Source organism: Harpia harpyja, chromosome 14 (assembly GCF_026419915.1).
Source record: "Harpia harpyja isolate bHarHar1 chromosome 14, bHarHar1 primary haplotype, whole genome shotgun sequence".
Classification (NCBI taxonomy): domain Eukaryota; kingdom Metazoa; phylum Chordata; class Aves; order Accipitriformes; family Accipitridae; genus Harpia; species Harpia harpyja.
The window spans coordinates 16,054,013-16,074,806 of NC_068953.1; the positions used below are offsets into that span (position 1 = coordinate 16,054,013).

The 20,794-nt window shown below is 36.8% G+C and overlaps 1 protein-coding gene across 7 annotated transcripts in view; it reads left to right on the plus strand.

Moving 5' to 3' along the window:
- The window catches only part of CTDSPL2 (CTD small phosphatase like 2), a 49,096-nt gene extending 30,101 nt beyond the window's left edge, over nt 1-18,995 (plus strand). For all 7 annotated transcript variants that reach the window (XM_052809021.1, XM_052809019.1, XM_052809020.1 and 4 more), the window contains 8 exons: nt 459-537; nt 721-832; nt 1,726-1,812; nt 9,003-9,065; nt 9,160-9,239; nt 11,564-11,690; nt 12,550-12,645; nt 13,181-18,995. In XM_052809021.1, coding sequence (XP_052664981.1) covers nt 459-537; nt 721-832; nt 1,726-1,812; nt 9,003-9,065; nt 9,160-9,239; nt 11,564-11,690; nt 12,550-12,645; nt 13,181-13,246 — 710 coding nt within the window. In that variant the 3' untranslated portion in view covers nt 13,247-18,995. The remainder of the gene's footprint in view (nt 1-458; nt 538-720; nt 833-1,725; nt 1,813-9,002; nt 9,066-9,159; nt 9,240-11,563; nt 11,691-12,549; nt 12,646-13,180) is intronic.
- Nucleotides 18,996-20,794: the final 1,799 nt, after the last annotated feature.

A 20,794-nucleotide genomic window follows, 5' to 3' on the forward strand; every position in this document is an offset into this window, starting at 1 on the left:
TGATGTGTGATCCACAGGTCCAATCAAGACCTTCTGATCTGGTCTGTTGCCTTCTTTCAGAAGGGCCCCTCAGACATGAGGTGAGAATGAGCTGCAGACTGGAAGAGTTCTGCTAGCTTCTTAGGCTGGAATGTGCATCCAGGTAGTTCATGTCATCAGAGGTTGTATGGATACCTTGCTGTGTCATTCGGGTGCTTCCAGTTTGGCCAGGTCATGAAGTTCTGTAGCATGACGTGACATCAAGCTCTCAGGTAGCTTCTTCCTGAGAAGCTCTGCAGGCTATTTCAGAGGAAACATGGGGACTGAGAGGGTGGGGCTGAAGGGGGAGTTTTTCCACCGTTGTTTGAGGCACTTGTGTATCAAGTGCAAATTTTCACTTTTCAAAACTGCACTAATAAGACTAGCTCTTGTGGTTTTTTGTTTTATTTTTTGTTTTGGTCATTTTCGTTGAATTTTAGCACCAGTATCTCCAGACAGTGGCTACTCATCAGCTCATGCAGAAGCCACCTATGAAGAAGACTGGGAAGTCTTTGATCCGTAAGTGCTAACATTTGTACTGAAAATATTAAACTGATAAGTGTATATTGATGTGGGGTTTTTTCAATTTAAAATACTTATTTCTTGTGCAGCCTTAAATATTTGAAATATTAAGTTGGGCTACAACATTACCAGTTAAATAATGTATATACATTTCTACAGCAAAATCTGTATTCTTTTCAGATATTATTTCATCAAACATGTTCCACCACTAACAGAAGAACAACTTAACAGGAAGCCAGCTCTTCCACTGAAAACAAGAAGCACACCAGAATTTTCATTAGTTCTAGACTTGGTAAATATCTTTCTAAACACATACCAAAAGCAGGGGGTATGTAGCATTTCATTTATTTTGTTTGTTGCTGAAATTAGTCATGTTTGCTTTAAACAAAAAGGCCTTGTTGAATGTTACACAATTTTTAGTATTTTTAGTTATAGTCTGCATTAAAAAAAAAACTAATAGTGGTAAGAATAGAACGCTTGCTGTATTTGTTGAATACTTAACATCCTGTTCAAAAAAAAAAAAAAACAGTAACATTTTGACTGTCTCAAACAAAGAGTTGTCTGTCCCCATAAAGCTTTCTTAAATCCAATGTGGAAAAAAATGACATGTAGTAAATAGGAAAATTCAGCTTCATATGTCTTGCATCAAGATTGATCAAGAATTAATCTTTTAATTCTTAGAACATTCTTATTCTTAGAGGGCACAAATCCACTTTTTAAAATATTCATAGAAAACATATCTGTCTTTGTAATAATTTCTTTTAGTCTCTCTGTTTTGAAAGTTGTTTCAGACCCTGTTAGTGATGTCAGGAATATTATTTTATCATGAACAGTATCAGTTGGCCTGTCCTCTAGTGGTTGTATGAATGGATGGATTATTCAAACTGACAGATGCAGGTTTGAACTAAATGACAGGATAGCCTGCAAAATGAAAATATCTTCTTATACTTATGCCCCAGCACATAATTCTAAGTGAAATTTTTCAAAAACTGCAAGAATAATGAAATGTATAATTCATTCTAAGAATTCTTCTTCAATCTTGACAGCACTTGCACAAAAATAAATTTTCCAGACTAAATAAACCTACCTTAAAATGAGCATTAAAAATCCAGAAAACTACTTCAATTTTCAACATTCTTTTCACAATCTTTCTTTCTTTTATACCATCTTTTATTTTTTTGATAGGATGAAACATTAGTGCACTGTAGTCTAAATGAATTAGAAGATGCTGCACTCACTTTTCCCGTTCTTTTTCAAGATGTCATTTACCAGGTAATTAGCGTGCACAGAAAAATATATACTTTCTTATTTTGTTTAACATATGAATTCCTGCTGTGTGTATTTGTTATCATCTTGTTTAGAGAGAGAGAAGTAACTGTCTGGCATTTAACAACTGTCTGGCTTATAAACTGCAGGTGTCAGATTTTGCGAGGTGGGTTATGCTGTATTAGAAATATTGTGGAGCACTGTTTATTGCCCCCACAACGTGGTAATGTCGGTCACTGATTCCAGTTGTGAACATTCGTTGTTAAGAGCGTGTGAATGATCTTTGTAGCAGCAATCTTCAGCAGCAGCGTTTCTCCTTGCCAGCAGGTGGAGGCAGGAACACTGACAGTTCAGCCAGTATTCATTTCCGAGGTACGGCTTCTCACAGACTGTTAACTTTCTTCCCTTGGCAGGGAAAACCAATCCACATTGGTTGATCATTTCTTGCTATATAGAAGACATCTTCAGAGCCTCACATTAACTAGCTTTTGTTGCGGCTGTTAGTCTTGCTGTATACTTTGCCAGTGCCAGTTCTACCTCTTTGCTCCCAGAGAGAGTCTGGTACTTAGAGTGATTTTTGATTGTCTTGTGGAGACTGCTAGATTTAGGTTTTTATTCTGCTTTAAGAGGTGGTGTTAGTTGTGTGTGTTTTACATTGACATACCATAGAGGAACAAGCATGGGAAGGAGGAACTCTCTTCCAGCAACTACCAAAGATGCTGCACTGACCCAGGCTGTTGTTCTCAGGTCCTTTTGTGTGATGTACCTGGGAGTAGCAACAGCTTCCCCACCATGTAGTTCGCACGATATTGGACCTCACTGTAGTATCTTTGGAGAATGAGCCATTCATCAGGCACCTTAAAAGGACACTTGTCCAGGTATTTTTCCTGATTTTAAAAATGTTTTTTTCGCTGTTGCATATAAAACCCCTTGGAATCTGAAAAGCTGAAATAATTTTTAAACGTGGGTTTATCTTATCTCTTATTTGGTGACAGCCAAGCACAGTTTCCTCCAGGCTGAACTTGGAAGGAGCCTGAGAATTAGTTCTTTGGAGGTTCTTGACACTGCTAACAGAATCGGGAAGACTAAAGCTTCATTTTTTCCTTCCTTCTCTTAAGAGATCTCAGTATGATTTCAGTACTTTCTGTCTATAACTGTGGTCCTTCTAGCAATTGTATGTTTATGCTGAGATCTAACTGTGATTTTTGACTTTAGGAAATTGAAGTCAACAGAAAGAGTGACTTAGAATATTTCTAAAGCTTTATTTAACAGCATTGTACACAAGCCTGTATAGCCCTTGATACAGTACAGTTACTATGTGGGTCCTGGATAAGTTTTCTCTTAGCTCTCTCTAGAGTCTGGCCTGGGTTTGCCAAGGAACAGTAGCTTCTTGCAGGCTTGAGAAAGTCAGCCACTGTCTTTGAGCACACTCTCCTGATCGCTATGTTCTGTTTTGCTGGTTTTACATCACACTAGACACTGACAAAACATTCACCTCTTGCTAGGTAACAGATAATAAGCAAGACATATTTTAAGGATACGATTAAGTTCATCTTTAACTAGGGTATAATATGCAAAAAGACAAATAATCTTCTCCTGTGATAAAAGTTGAAAGGAATTCTGTTGGTATTTCATACTCTTCTTAGCATTTTTGGTCAGTGATTAGCTATTTATCAGCTTTTAAAATGTATTTCTTTTGCTTATCAATTTGACCATCACCTCTGGTATAGTCCTGTATTAATTTTGTATCTCCGTATTTCATTTTGAAAGTAATTTCAGCTGGTAACAGAGAAGCAGACACTAGGCTGTACGAGCAAAGTAGAAGTCAGCAAGTTACTATATATAAAGTATTGCATAATATAACCCACTGACAACAATACTAGACATGGAAGAGACATTTCTGAAGGTGTTTTCCATTAGTATCAAAGTATGTACCACTTTCATGTAGGTTTTCCAGAAATATTAGGTAATTATCTATTTATTTTTTAAGAAGGAGTAGAAGCTAGCTCAGTGCTCATTTTCCTACTGAATATCTTATCTTTCTCACATTAAGTCTGACTAATACTGGAAATGTGAGCCTGGTTCATAGCATTTCAATTTTCTTACCCATGTGAAGGCATCAAGCCAGTGCATTTGCAGTAATAGTGTGATGATAAACCAGGCGCTTTCTCGAAAAGATGCTCCAGAACTGGCCATTGTAGGATACTACAACAGTAAGAATCAGACTGAGGTGGGTTCTAGAACGTCTGTTATAAAATACAGCTAAGCTCTGTTGGCATGTGAGTCAAGCACAAGTTTCACATCCAGGAACTCAGCTCTGTTGTTGCTTGTTTCAGTGATTGTAAGTGCGGTCTGTTTTTAAAGAAAGGTTTCTAAAAATATGGGCTTGTTTGCTCATAATTTATTTCTCACGACTTATCTGGAGTTATGCAGAAGAGAAGAACTATTTAATGTCTGAGCACAGAGTAGTGTTCTGCAAACTTAAAAATTACCATGTGATTCCAGGACTGACATAGGTTTTTTTAAATCTTAAGTCACTTACACTCACTGATTTCTGTTTAAAAAAAAAAAAAGAAAAATCTGTGAAATGGTTACAGTTGGGCTTACTTATATCAAGCTTTTGAGACAATAAATTTGTTTGTGTTTTCTTGATTGAAAAAAAAAATCTGTAAGTTATGCCAGTGTTTAAGTTTTGGACTTAGTAAAAATACAGTCTTTGCAAAGCTGAAGTTTTCTTAAGTACCATATCTGTTAAGTGCTATCTTACATCTGACTGGAAAACAAAAATAAATTTTCAGCTCTTCAACCGTAGACTTTAGACTTTGTCCTCTTTGTATTACTTTACATAATAAGATAAGCAGCTTATCTTACAAAGAAATTTATCTTTTTTTTTTCTTGGTAAAGAGGTTTTGTTCTGTTGCTGGCTTCAAGTTGCAGACATGAGATCATCTCACCCTCTGTTCCACTCAAAGGGTACCTTCCATTCATTAGCAGGCCATAGTCAAAAGGCAGATGTTTTCACTCAGTTCTTCAGCTGAAATGCATCTGTACTGATCTATCACAGAATAATTCCCTTTGATCTTTGTGATCCTTGAAAGATGTTCTGGAACTCCATAGCTCACTTGTAGGTTATTGAATATAGTGTTACATGTATTCCATCTTACTGTCGCCAACAACGACTTAGATGCTTTATTTTGTTACTGCAGTGGAATGAGGCAAACAATGCTTGTGAATTCTGGCTCTCCCTTCTAATGAACTCCACTCTGTCTGTCTCTCAGAAATAACAGAAGAGCCATCAAGCTTTGGATCTGAAAGCCAGGAAACTTTAGTGTATCTTGGGCAGCATCCACAAAGTAATCTGGTCTTAGGTTGGGAAGACTTAATTTTGGTTCAGTAGAACCTCTAGAATTGCACTTTTGCCCCTTGAAGAGCCATGGCCAGCTACACTTCAGGCAGTTCTGTCTGGTTATGAGATGGTCTTTGTCTTGAGTCACTTAAGACACGGTCCAGTCGGAAATGATTTGGGCTTGTTTACCTGGCAAGTCCAGCCCGCTGTCAGGCCTGGGGCAAGACCCAGCTCGGTGCATTGTGTGTCTCTTGTGCGGTCTGAACTCAGGCTGTCTGCATGTGCCATCTGTCCTTGCAGCAGACTGTGTCAAGGCTATTTCAGGTACGAGTAGGAGCACTGAGGTTAGCCTGGTATTGGTGTCTGGCATGCCCCAAGGTCAGGTGGGGTATGTGGACGCAGCTGGGCCGGGCAGGGGGTCTTGCCATGCTGCAGAGTGCTCATCTTGGAAGTGCAGTGGGTACGTGCAGCTTCACATGGGCAAGTTAACTAACCTGTCTCTGGTTTTCACCTTGTAAAATTATGGTAGAATCATCAGGTGTAGAGAGATGTTACAGGTATACTGAAATTCATTAGTGTGATTTCAGAGATTTTGACACGAAGTAGAATACATGTCTTTTGTTGGGGTTTTTTAATGCATGAAAGGAATGTTTCCTTCCAATTCCACCTTCAAAGAATTAAAGTCCTGTGTATTGGAAACAAGGAGGACATTGAATGACAATTTTGATTTCGCACATTTAGGTTTTATTGCCATTGAAATAATGGGATATGATGATCATTTGGGGGGGAACAACAAACAAAAAAACCCCACCAAAAATCTTTGAGAGGGCTTTTCAAATATGTTATTCATTTATGAGTATAAGTCACTTTGAAGTAGATGATACCATGTATCTCTGTTGACAAACTTTAAGTCATTAAAAATGGTGAAAATTATTATTAGACTTCTATCTGTATTTTCAAAAATTATCTTTCATGTTAGATCTAATCATTGGAGTGATGGATACGTTTTGTTCTACTTTGGTTACTTAATTCCTCTACTTTGGTTACCCAGAGTGTGTCAGCTCATTGTAGTTCAGTGTAATGATGTGGTTGCCTTATGTTGTGCCAGAGTGTCACAAACCAGTAAAGACAGAGCAGTGAATCTGCCATTGATGTCATTGTTGAATTATATATGTGTGTGTGTAAGCTGTAATTAGAAATACATATTCTACAAAGAAATTATTTTCCCTGGATTTCTTGTTTGCATTCACATGTTATATTCCTAGAGAAAGATTAATATTAAGATAGATATTATATTAAGATAGACACACACTTAAAACTATGTGGCAGTAATCTAAAATAGAACACATTACAAAGATGCTGCAATTATCCACAGGCTAAACAAACTAAAATATAAACCAGAAAGAGTGTGCACATGTGAGGAGCCCAAGCAGCCATAACTGTTCTCTGATCCAGTTGAATGATTTTTAAAATTCTTTTAACTGGCCATTGTGACCAACATAATTCAATCCAGATTTAAAAGGAACAATAAATTACATAGAAAATGTTTTTATTTATATTGGTGGCAGTTGAAATATTGACAGATACCTTAGCTTACTGCTTTGGTTGCCAGGAGAGTTTGTAGAAGAGATGTTGAAGAGACTGTTTCTTAAATGACATCTCTGTTTCTTCCATAACAGAGAATAGGCTTGTTAATTTGAAATCAAGCTCTTGAAGAAAACTTAGAACCAAGTATCATCCTCTTTACCTACCATTATTAGCAACTGTTATCTTGTGTGCAGTGAAAACATTCAATATCCTTTCTGTGACTTACTTTTTTAGTTTTGAAGAGAAAGATTTAGGTCACAATAAAGTAAATATTTACTCAGGAAAAATGACATGAACCGAATAATCCTTTTGCCATTTGCAAATTAAAACTTACCTTCCCTTAAACTCTGGGTTACAACTACGGAGGCTGCTGGCTGCGTTATGTGCTTGCTAGATAGAGAGCAAACGTTCAGAGTGAACAATTTGGCCTGAATCTACAATCACAGACAACTTGAATGTTAGTTAACGTCTGGTCACCTGGAGACTCTGCATTAATTCATTACATATGTTCTTGTGGTAAGGTAAACATGCCATCTAGTCTTTGAGCAAAACTTTACTACCTTATTATGGCAAGATGAGGTGTCATTTTCACAAAGATTTTAGTGCTGTCAGAAGACATCGTGTGAAGACACACTTGTCAACTCTTATTTAGAAAGTTGGCTTTTCAGTAATTATCTTGGTTAAATGCAGCCCAGAAACCTGTCAAGCACTGGCTGCAGTCTCTCCAAACCGTTCTTGATAGCCAATTTGAGGAATACTTACTTGCTTGCCTCCAAATGTGGGTTTGCCAGAATGCAAAAGGAAGTAGACATTGTCTGCATAGTCAACAAATGTATCTTCACATGCCAGAAGTAGAGAGATCCTATTACCAGACGTGATCAGATTGTCTGATTTGGTGATTGCTCCTAGTGGAAAAAAAAGAATGAAAATTGGTCACTCTGCAAACTTAAGTCAGAACTTTAGACGCTTTAAGAAAGAAACAAATAAAAGCCTTACCAAATTTTAAGCTAAGTAATGAAATTCACATTGGTTTAGAAATATGTGCTTCTTTTAAAGGATGAAGATATATTGTAGCATGTGCTAACAACATGAAATTTTGTATTCACTTAAACTATTCCCCTTTTTTCCCCTCTGGTCACTTGGTTGTGTCCACATATAAATTTGATACAGTTCAGTGTAAGTAATACAAAGCCTTTGTGGATATTTACTGTGATTCGAAGGTAAATTTAAGCCTATTCCTGACTGGCTGTTAAAAAGTTGATAAAGCTGAAATTACCTTGGTTGAAATTAAAAGAAGTTCGGTACACTCCCTTCTCTTTCTGGATATTTTAGTAACTCTTTCCTCAAAACTCTGTAATCCTATATGTGGGCAATCTCTGAACCAAAAAGAAAGGTAAGCAGAGCATAATGTTGTCATTTCCACCCCTTGGCATGTGTCATCACTGCTGGTTTAGGTCAAGTCCAGATCCGTGCCAAACACCACACCAGGTGATCATTCAAACGTAAATTTGGACATTGTGCCACAGGAATAGAATAGTGCTTGATATGTGCCCTCACATCTGCCGTGGTGTTGGGCCACGGCCCTGGAATCTACAGATTTACACAGATGTTTCCATATGAGCCCAAGTCTTCTGTTTTGAGTTAAATCAGAGAGAGATGCAGAAGACTCCTAACTAGGTATCTCTTCTCATGAGTCTATGTTTTTTTACGGGGAATAATTTATGTATATGTGCAGTTCTCTGCCGGTGGAATTTGAATTTATGGAAATTTGAAAACAGCTGAAGCCCCCCCCCCCCATCACTTCTGACACACCCATATTCAATGTGTAATTCTTAGTGGAAGAAGGTTATTAAGAAGATTAGTTTATGTGCTGGCACACATTATGTAGTAATTGAACTGATGCTGCCCAGCTGGTGAAAGCTAATTCAATTCAAAATCTTTAGTCAAAGCAACTAGTTTCATTTTTTCTTTTAGAGATTGTCCAACTTTTATATTTTAATTAAAATTATTTCTAATTCCATCAAATTTTCCAGTAAATTTGCTAAGCCTAATTTTATCATCTTATGCTTTCACTTATAGCTGCTTAGGCTGCAGGCTAATTTAATATTGTTTTAATTGAGTTATTATTCTGTAGGATGTTAATATTTGCTGTTTACTTTATTCATAATGCTCATTTTGACCTAATCTTTACAAACTGATACTTAGTAGTGTGGGTGATAGCTGAAGTATTTTGGATCTTTAATAAAGTCCATCTCTGCTTCAGGTTTATGTCCGGTTAAGGCCATTCTTCCGAGAATTCCTGGAACGTATGTCTCAGATTTATGAGGTAAAACCAATTAGACATGATCTTTGAATTTCATTTAAAAATTATATTCACATACTTATATCTAAAATATTTTTTTTTCTCCTTTAATCCACAGATCATTCTTTTTACTGCTTCTAAGAAGGTGTATGCAGACAAGTTATTGAACATACTAGACCCTAAAAAGCAACTGGTCAGGTAAAAATAAAAAATAGTGAACATACCTGTTGTAAGCAAACTAAGTACTATTTCCTAACAAATGTGATGAAGAAAGTGACTATGACATGTTTGTTATTGCAGTGTGTCTCACTAAACTGATTCTTTGTTGTTTTGTCTGGACTAAGAGTGAGAGAAAAATGAAATTAAGTGATTGAGATATTGCTTTGGTGAGAAGATAAACCCAGACAGCTTTACATTGCACTCTGGCCGAAAACCGTACCCATGCATTCCCTGTAGCATGTTAGGCTTGCTGACGGAAAACGACCTCTTAGGTATCAAAAATGTGTTTGAGCTGCTTTGGAATACACATTACGGATAAAGAAAATGAACTGAGTATTAGATTACTTTTAAACTATTCGGACTTGATTTATTATTTATAAATTATTATAGTTATCTTTACAATCAGCATGTTTTTATTTCCTATTCGATCACAAAATAATTTGTGGGTTTTGTAGTAGAGTTGTTTTGGTTTTTCATTTCTTTTCTTAATACTGAGCTTTGTTTGGAAGTGCTTGGCATTTCTCAAGAACAGTTCCTTAAGGCATAAAGAAATTCTGCCTGATGAGATTCTTTCCGTTATTCTCATCTGGAAGGTGGGCTGTTATGTGGGGAAAGTTGAAACCAAAGAGGGATCTTCTCAGGCATTCGCCCTACATTGGGTGTCCCAAGTAAGGGAAGTAAACAACTGTACCTGATTGTAGTCAGAACTGTATAAATTCTGTACCTGGGACATCACGGGCAAATCACATCCCTGCATCATTTTATTGTAATAGTCTTCAGTGAAAACTTGATTTTCTTGACACGCATAATAAAATTACCATTTGGACTGAGACAGTGGTTGCATCCGTTGTTTTCACTTGGTAGTTTAGGCACATCGTAACTCATTTCCTTAAGAGAGTAAAGATAAACTGTTCACTGGGTTTCATCCGGGGATGTTCATCTTATTTCTTGTTTTTATGGGGCATGCACAACAGAATCCTAGTTTGGTTTTGGTAAACTTACTTGCCACTGAGTTTTGAACGGGCAAACAAAACTAGACTTCAAATACTTTCAATCATTGGAATATCTGAGCCTAGCTGAATCACACAGCCAAATGGGACACGTGAACAAGTAAGATATTTGCACTTGCAGTCTAAGTGCGCATCGTAGCATTAAAAATCTTTCTTCAAGAACCTAATACGTATGATTCAGGACTGCAGTTTTAACTGTGTTAGGAACAGGAAAAAGATAATAAAATGTACAGCCAAACAGTATTCTAAGAATCTGCAGAAAGATTCATGTGATGCATGAATTTAGTTGTGATTCATGTGCCACTGAAAAGCTGACATCAAGGCATGATTAGTTTTGGCATTAGCCTAAAGGTAGACTTGTCAGGCACTCCACACGTGTGACTCAGAATCTATATATAAATTCATTCGCTGCTGAGGCATCAGCTTATTTTCCTCCATAGCAACATTAGGAACTCAACCCCTTTGTGAAATTAAGCACACTATGTACAGCTTCTAAAAACTTCATTTAAAAATATAAGCAGCCTTAAAGAAACTGCATTGTAATACAACTGTGTAAAACTCAAAATCTGTCTAGTTTACAATTTGTTTTTAAATGATAATTACGTTGATATTTCATGAAATGTGAGTTTTATTCCTGGTATTTTTTTAATCTGAGTCCTTTTAGTCTATCCAACCATTTCTTCTGTAATAAATTAAAAGAGAGTAGACTAATTGGAAAGGAAGAAGTTGATGGAATGTTTTGGCCTCAAGGCTTTTTTTCAAGCTCTAATAACTGAAATAGGTTAATTGCGAACAGAGGTAACATAAAAAAGAAAACATTTCTTCTGATAGTTTGTGTTCTAGCATGCAGTGGCATAGGGAGGCTGTGTACTGTAACAGTTGGAACAAAATAATAAAACCCGATAAATTGGCTCCCGTGCAGAACTAATCTCTGATCTTGGGGCCTTGCAAAATCATTTGAGTATTTTGGGTCCCTTTGTCGATCCATCTGCAAAAAAGGTTAGAAAGCAAAACCCTGTTGACAAATATTTGTTACATCTGAGTTGAGCTTTTCTGTTTAAATACAAACAACCACCTGCAGAACTACATTAATATAATATCACCTTAACTAGTAATTTTACCAGCAAAAAGCTCAAAAGACAATAGAAAAAGGGAACAATTCTTTAAAATGAGCTAAGTAGATCAGAAGAGAAAAAAAATGGGTAACATTTGGCAAAGTTAACTTTTCTTTTTCCATATGCAATGTAGATGTTGTAATTTGTCTCATTAATTAGTATTTTACTTTAATCACAGGCATCGACTTTTCCGTGAGCATTGTGTTTGTGTACAAGGAAATTACATAAAGGATTTAAACATTCTTGGTAGAGATCTTTCAAAAACGATCATAATTGACAATTCACCGCAAGCCTTCGCTTATCAGGTAAGGACGCTGCTGTCAGCAGACTTCTCAGATACAGCAAACAACTTTCTGAAGGAAGCCAGTGAAACACTACATTTTGATTTAACTCCTTATTTGAGTTTTGTGCCAAACTGTAACAAATCACTCAGGTTTGCTTGCTTTTCTTTGATTTTTGTGAAGAGCTGATCAAGTGCAAACTAAGTGACTTCTTATATGAACAGAGTATATAACCAGTCAGCTTTACTTCTCATTCAGCTTTTCTAAAGAAACTACCAGTCTGCTGAGTCTGTTGCTCGGACTCTATTGTGGATTTAGTTTTTAATGCTAGTGAAATGATTAAGAACAAATCACTGGTTGAAATGACACACAGCTGTGAAAATTGCTTATGCTTAAATGTTACAAAGTTATACCCTATGATTTAGATTTTCCCAGAAGTATGGTATGTTACTATTCCAGTTAGTCCTATTATATAGATAAAGAAGTCCAGATCTCTACCGTCTCACCTACATTAAAGAAGCAAAAAACCAAAAACCTGTTTGACTTAGCCTCATTTGCCAGTACACAGTTAGTATCCATGTGTGTTTTAACATAAAATTTTCTCAAAATACCAACGCTTTTCAGTTCAGCAGAACTTTTAGAGCTAGTTCTATTTCAGCTTTGATGTGGAAATTTTTGTAGTGATGTATGCAAAGCAAGGAGATATTTTGGAAGTGGATTTTAATACAAACTTCAGCAGAAAAATACATATGAATAAACCCTAGCTCGGAAACATTTTTTTCCCCAAAATGCTATTTCACAAGTCATATTTTTAGATTAATTAAGTATAAATCATGTGTTGATGGTTTGGGTTTTTTAATTTTTTTTTTTTTTTTTACATTAGCTTTCAAATGGAATTCCTATAGAAAGCTGGTTCATGGATAAAAATGACAACGAACTCCTAAAATTGATTCCATTTCTGGAGAAACTTGTAGAGCTGGTAAGTGTTTCCTTTATTTGCACTCCCCCCCCCCCCCCCCCCCCCATGTTAGTTAGCTCTTTTAAGTATTTTCACATATTTTAAGAAGTTTTGAGTCACTGAGATTTAGACTGCTGAAAGTCATGTATGTCTCTTTTTGAAAAGGATACTCTGGGCAGTATTTCAACGTATGCACAAGGACTTATTTACATAGCAAAAGGCAGACTACCATTATTTCTAACTATGCTTTTAATCAAGAAATGGAGAATTGTAACATCAACCATAATGCAGTTGAGACTCTGTAGGCATTTAGATTAAATAATGCCTATTGTTGGCTGTAATGTGTGCCTTTTTTCTTAAAATGCAAATAAAGTACTCCTAAATTGTTGTGAATGTTATGTAGTTATTTCTGTAAGTCTCTTATAATGACATCTATTCGTGGCTTATATTTTCTTATATTAAAATACTGGTGTTAGAAAATTGACCCTGTTAAAATCTGATTTATAGATGTGTTCATTCTCCTAAAACCCACACTTTTTTTTCCCCCCCACTACAGAACGAAGATGTCCGACCTCACATCAGAGACAGATTTCGCTTGCATGACTTGCTACCCCCAGATTAAAGCCTTTTGTCTAATTACTGAAGGGGGAGAAAATGCAGGACCCTTTTGGACTAAAACAAAACATTGCCATTACTGTTGAAATTTTGCATTTTTGTACCCCGTCTTGCTTTTCTTATCTTTGGTGCCCAACAATAATCAAGGGTTACAGAAAGAGACTTTATATATCTGAGATTGAATACATTCAGTACAATACAGTACAACACAGTAGGTAGGCTAGAACAGAAAAGTCTTTAGAACTAGTGCAACTCCAATGAATTTTTTTTATGTACAGGACATCTGCAGTTTATAAAGAATTCTGTTTCTGCCACCAGCAGTTTGACCTGTAGAAACACAGGATTTTATGATATAACAGAGATTGAAAATGGACTCTTATTTTCTCTCTGTTCGGTGCTCTAAGTGGGTTTGTAGCCACTTTTCTGTTACTTTTAAGATTCTCATTTCAACAGGAATGGCCAGTAAAAGTTGTTTTATTTTTCCTGTTAAGGTTTATAACCTTTTTACATTTTTGACCTGTATTAGATTAGAATTTCATTATGCATTCCTTTTAGTTGAGGCGCTTCATAGTTTTTCTGGAAATAGCCAAATTTTCTTAGTTTTTTATTAAACAGTTGGATGGCCGTTTTCCTGCTTCGTCTGCCTGCATACTGTATATTTGTTTAAAAATATTCTCTAGTTTTAGTCCATGTAAGTTTCATTTAGAAAGAAAAACCCTGCATTTATATTTTCTTTCTGTAATATTCTACTGTAGTTGAAATCTTTTCAAAAATCAAGAGACTGGCTAGATAAGAAGAATATAAGAATTACTAATATTCAGAATATTTTAAACCATTGTGATGGCATGTACTCTGGACAGACAATATCTTGCAGTGGCACAAACAACTGATGGACAAGGAATACCTCAGACTATGCTGTGCATGCAAATCTTGAAAGGAGAACTAGTTTGGTCACCTCTTAGGTTTGATGCAATTCAATTACTGCTGCCTTCTGTTTCCTCCAAGATTGAAGTATTCTGCACAGTGGCTCAGTATTTTAAGATGTTTTGCATGGGCTGATGGTACCCCTGTGACACTCTGCATTACAATCAGTTTTAAACTCTGTGTGACAGCGAAGGTACCTGGCAGTAACTATGCATAATCCTGTGGTACAGTACACTCCCACGCCACCGACGCAGTCAGTCTGCTATCATAGTGGTTTTCTATGCTATATGGAAATAGTCTTTCAGCCTTGGTTCTCTAATGCAGCTACTACAAGAGGTTGATATTTTTATAATGGTGTGTAATCTCCTTTTCAGGAGGCTTTTTATGGAAGGTATAATTTGTAAAAGTTAGGATGCTTTGCCTCTCGACTGCATTAACACGCCACAGGCTCAGACTGTTTTTGTGTAAAAGATGTCACAGAACGGCACTTTTTCTAAAGAGAAGTTTGATATTTTGTATGCTTGTTAAGAAAGTACAGTATTGGAAATTAAAGGTGGACAACTGATAATTGAGAAGTATGTCAATTAATTTTTTATGTATATTACCTGTTTACTTGTACAATTTTATTGTACAAATTACATGCAGCTTCATTTTCAAATGAGTCCTTAAAATAAGGAAAATCTTTTTAGGAAAACATTTAATTTTTGTATTTTTGATTTTAAAAGGCATGAGTTATGTCAACTTTTTCCAGTGTATTAATGAAGATTTTAACTTTTCATCAGGTTGAGTGTTTTCTTACTATATTATCTGTTGTGTATGTAGCTAGCACATTGTGTCACTGAACTGTTTAAAAAAATTAGCATGTAGAGCAAGCCTGTTTTGTGGAAAATCCTTATTCATTAAAAAAGAAAACCATCATGGCAGATTTTCTGCAAAAAAGTGAAAACATTTGCAATTCAGAATACTGATTTTTTTTGTATTTAAAGAAAGGTATTTTGCTTGCAGGAAAGAAATACTACAGATTCATTTTAATGAGAATCTTTTAAATGTATTTATCTTTAGGGCATCTGGGCATCTTTACGCTGTTTGTCTTATGTCTTTATTGAAATAAAATGTACATAACATTACCTTTATATATGCTTTTGCGCAGACGTGTGAACCCTGTAACCATCCCCGTTCCTTCCTGTTTTTATGTCAGCAAGATGGTTCTGGAAATATTTATAGATTTTGAAAATGGTCAGCTTGTATCTGAATTGCTACATGGTTTGCCAACTATTTTTTAGTTGTTCGTTAAAATGTAAATCTAAATCTGAGATTTTTAAATTAGTTTAACAGTGAATCCTTGTTTAATGTGGAATTCTTCCAAATTTCTCCAAGTAATTGACATAATAGAACTGCTTTAAAATTCATTAGTCTACCAGAACAGAACGATTTTTGTTAAGTAGTTCATCGCTTTTCTCTGACTGTAAAAAGAGAGGATCATCTGTTCAAATAATGTCCTTAAACACGTGGGTCCTATCTTTGGCTAAAACCATTCTAAAAGTGCTTTCTTTAGTTAAGGAAACCAAAGCATACATTGCACTTTACAGCTGTATCTGTGTTGTGACGATCAGATCAGTGAGGGAAATCAAAATGTAAATTGAGGGATTTAGTTCTACATAGATGCACAACAAAAATAACAGAGACTGCTTAGTAAACATATTAAATATTAATATTTTAATGTGCTGCAAGTCTGGTATTTATCATTCTGAACTTTCTCTGCAGAATGAGTCTACCTTCTTCAAAATGTAAGTTCCTAAAAATGTCAAATACTTCTGGCATAAACGGTCTTTGCATGAAGCAAAGTTATAATCTACCAGGTTTTAGTCTCAAGGGTGAGACTTAACTGTTTCTCTGACATGAGCCTGGATCAAATTGGGCACATCAAAATTGACACTGATAACCGGGGGAGTCTCAACTATGTGCATTACTTGAGTCTTGAATGTAGAATTGCGCAACTTAAGCCGTTAATCTTGTAGCTGTATCATTTATTCCAATTTTACGTATTTTTAGAAAACACAACATCCTATTTCCAAAGTTCTTAATGATTTCATTTGTGGTCTTTTGCTTGATTGTGGTAATCATGTGTTAATTTTACATGTCCATACGTATTCTGTTCTAGGTTTGAGCATTCTTGGTTCTGACAGCAAAATAACGTCTTTCATACTTACTTTGGCAATACACGTTCAATCTTTTTTTTTTTCTTCCTTAAGCTGCTATATAGCTAGAATAGCGTTCAACTTGGTGTTATTGGCTTCCTTTCCACCTTTGATTCATTTCATCTTCCGTCTCTGTAGGAAAACATTTCTTCATGATTTTTGAAATGTATCGGAAAGCCTGAATGTTTCAAGACCTGATTAAAAAGCTCCCAAAACAAGAGTGGTATCAACCAAAGGCATGCTAAGGAGACATATCTTCTTTAAACAAAGCACTTACCTGAGTATTTTTGATAATGCATTTAAGTGAGTGCTGTGCTGAAGGAGAACAGAGCGCGGTGTGGGGTCACTCTGCCACTGGCAGCAGAGCTGTTGGAATAGTTTGCTCTCGCTCGCTGTGAGAAGCAAGTGTCCTTTTCGTAGCACATCATCCCCCCTCCCCAAATGCAGTTCTTTCCGATGTCTGAGTTTGAGGGCAGTCGTACTGATGGTTGGATTGGTGCAGCTGAAAAAGCATTGAGCCCCAATGGGAAAAGGGACCAGGAAGGAGTGGATGAGGAGAAGGTGAAGTGGGTGGAAATCTCATCAACCCGTCTGCCACCGGCAGAACAGTAATGTTGGCCCGCAGTCTGAAACGCCTTTAACAGTAGAGCTTGCTTGTTCGGTAAGGAAAGCTGTCCAGAAACACAAAAATATTGTGACTTTGCTGAGTAAATACCCATATTCCTTTCTTTTTCACCCTGGTTCTGGCTTCCTTATAGCATCGCATTGCAAATTGTACCCTTTGTTCCTCTTTGTCTTTGAATCAACCACGTATCGTTAGTATATTAAAGTAGATTATGAGATTCATAACTTCACCATTTATATGAAAACTAAGGCGAGCCCCTGCCTGTGATAAGATGCCTGTATCGCAGGGAATTGTGGCTACTGAACCAGTCGCATGACCCTTGCTGTCATTCCTCTTGCTTCTGAGTGAGGACCGGAGTAGCGCTGAGTATGCCTAAGTGTGGGGAATTAGAAAAGTTAACCGTGCCTTCTTCTGTCCCCTCGCTGTGCTGTGCTCCTGGTATGTTCCGTGTGAAGGACCTGGAGAGCAGACCTTTGCAAAGCTAAAATTTCAATGTAAAATTAATGCCTGCATAATTGAAATGAATCTAGTACAGATAGCTAAATTAGAATTTAATAGAATTCAAGAAGTCAAGGCCAGAAAGTAAACATTCACAACCTATTGTCAATTTAAAAAATTTTAAAAACTGGCAATACCTACTGGTATGATATTGGCTCAGTTGGACAAGTTTGTTCCAACAGGTGCAAAGAGAAACTAATCAGTTATATTAAAATAACGTCTTCCACTGCAAGTAGAGCGTTAAGTTAAAGCAGCAGTATTTTTCTCGTGAAAGAGCTTCTATGGATCTGTGTGGCAAAGATGACAGATGGTACCTTTGATCTGCAGTCATGCCAATTCCATGTTTCATGCCATTAAACTTCTTTAAACTGGTTATCAAAGACCAATACAAGAAGAAATAAAGCAATCTCAGTCACGCAGGCAATGAGGTGAGCGTCAGACTGCAGTGCACAGCTAATTGTTCATGGCCCTCACCTCCTGAGAATGAGGTAAATGTCTTTGTTTTTAGAAAACAAATGCCTCTTTCTGGGAGAAGTAATCCATCACAGGTGTTCCATCAGTATCTTCAGGCAAAATGATTGTTTTGAGGATTGGAGTTAAAAGGGACTTTAACATCCATTCTGTGAATAGTATAAAGTCGGAATGTGAAGACTGACAAGAAAACCTGGGATTGCAGCAGAGTTCCCCAGCAGTCTGGGCTGATGGAATGAAGACTGGGAGGCTTTCTCTCCTACTTTTCCTTCCCTCCCTGGGTCACACTTGTTACCTGCTTCTTTCTGCCAGCGCTGGTGCTCATGCAGCCACATGGTAAGCCTGCACTGGGAGCTGATCCAGCTGAAAACTAACCATGATAGAATAAAGGAAGAGGAAAAAGTGGCAATAAGGGCTCCAGGGCTTAGATCAGTTAAAGCTGCTGGGGATTGGAAGCTAAGTGGAGGTTCATGGGAAGACAATTTTTCTGGAAAAAATAGTCACATGAAACTCATTCAGCTGGAGAACGTTGCCACTGTGTATCTTGAAGATGCTAAAGGACTGCTCTCAAAGATTTGATTACATCAAACCCACATCATGTCAGATTTGCATCTTAGGTTCTTGATACTTAAATCCTAAACAAGTTGATCAATGGCTGGTGAGCAGTAGCATAGGTGCATCATTTTCTTAGCTAGTAGTCATAATTTTGTAAAAAAAAAAAAAAAAATTAAAAAACTCCAAAACATTGGCAGCAAGCGTTTTTGTTTGGAAGCAAGCAAGGATGGTCTGCTAAGGATTAACTTGTATAGATTTTGTGAAGCACATCACTATTTTGGTTGTCTTGACCGTGTAATGTAACTGTTCTGCTTTATTTTTTTGATACTTGCAAAAATGTCATTGTACTGATAGGCTGAATCTTGTAAAATACTATTGGAAGAGAACTCATGTTCTACAAATCTGTGTTTCTTCTGCAATCATTTCTAGTATATAGAACCATAAAGATTTATATTAAATATTTATGCTCTGGCTACTGTTTTTATGATTTTTAGCTGCTATCATCCTTCACTGAAGACTCTGTTTTCTGTAAAGCAAGACATTTCTCAGTCTCAGACAGTTTTCAGCCTTTAAAACAGAAGGAAAAGTGTTGTTATGTATGTGTGTTTTAAAAGTTACGGATACCGGAGGCTGAAAAAGAATAGATGTGGTTTATGTACTAAAATCATTACAGCAGATTCTTTTAAGATGGTCTTGCTTTGAGTCTGATTTTCAATATGTGATACATATTCCAGTGGATATCTTTTGTAAAATGACCACAAGGCTTGATCTGTCTCATTTTTCTTAGTTTCTCCTCCTAAACAGAAACCTTAAGACTTCTCCAAAATGATAACTGTTTGGTTTCCTAGAAGGTACTAGTTCCTCTGACTCAAGAGCTGTGCTGAGCAGGGTTTTATTCCTTTGTGCCTTAATTTCCTCATCTATACAATGGGAATAATACTTAACTGTTTTAATTCAAATGTTTAAGTGACTTTAAATGTGCTGTCTAAATACATAATATTTTTATAATTAACATGTTCCCAATCATTGCACAGTTCTTGGCAGTTTCATAATTATCCTCACAGCGTACTGAGTTTACGAAACTCTGTGTAGACTTGGTGAGGATGTAACTTAGGACATAATTTGATCTATAGCTATGCTCTATTCTTATTTATATTGCCTTGTAAATGGGTAACAACAAAAAAAGGATGATAAATTTGGAAGTAATATTTTTTTTTCTAGCCAACATATATCATAGTATCATAGATCCTTCCACTTGTTATTTGAAAGACACATGTTCTTCTAAATTTATTATCTTCAGACAAAATATATCCTCCTTTTCCACTTAATCGCTCAGATTCTCACAGAAATCACAGAGTTGGGAGGTAGCAGTGAAGTAAACTGGGTGAAGTTAATGTTTCCAGCTTTTATGTATTTGATATTCTTTGACAAGGTGGAAGGAAACATACCACTGAAAAGCTTGGCTGGAGGAGGCTCAGGGGCACCTGGTCTGTAGCCCCTAGGCGCATCATGGCTTTGGTGTTTAATCCCGAGATAAAGGTGTCCTCCACTTCTAACCTGCTCCATCAGCAACATCCAAACAATGCGGAGCATCAAACATCATCAGGTCTGCTTACCTCTGACTAAACCAGAGCTCTGGAGCCACTGAGGTCTCTCTCCCTCGGTCTTGTGGGCAGAGCTATCTAAAGAGACAAGACGGGCCTGAGAGTTTCAAAATAGAACGTTCCCTGGGATCGGTGGGGAGGAGGATGGAGAAGAGTGATGACTTGCAGGTGGGTTTGTGTCCTGGGACTACAGCCTTTCCATCCCTCGAGTCTGTCTTCAGTCCCAGGACAGAGTTTTGTATTTGTAGACACCTACAACAGTAGGTGATGATCTTTACACTTCTGCTCCATTTGGTTAAGGTCAGATATTGTGTTTGAAGTTTTTGGTAAAGGACTCTCCTATATGCCTCTGGTGGTCACAAAGCCACGATCCCTCGGGGCTCTGGGCTAAAAAAATCACACCCTAAACAGCATCACATGGATAAATTGTGAAAGTGCATTCTGGCTGCTAGACTATTGCTCGTAGCTCTACCGCAGCCAGCCACCCATGTTTCTTCCTGGCTGATCACAAACCTGAAAGCTAGATTAAGTCATAACCTACCTTTACTATATGCTTATCCTATTATTTAGGGAATTAGGAGACACTTTATTGCAACATTCAGGCATCAGACTTCAACTATTTTTTGTTTTCTTCTCTCTCCCACTCAGCAATATAATCATTCCATTAAATTACTTGTGTA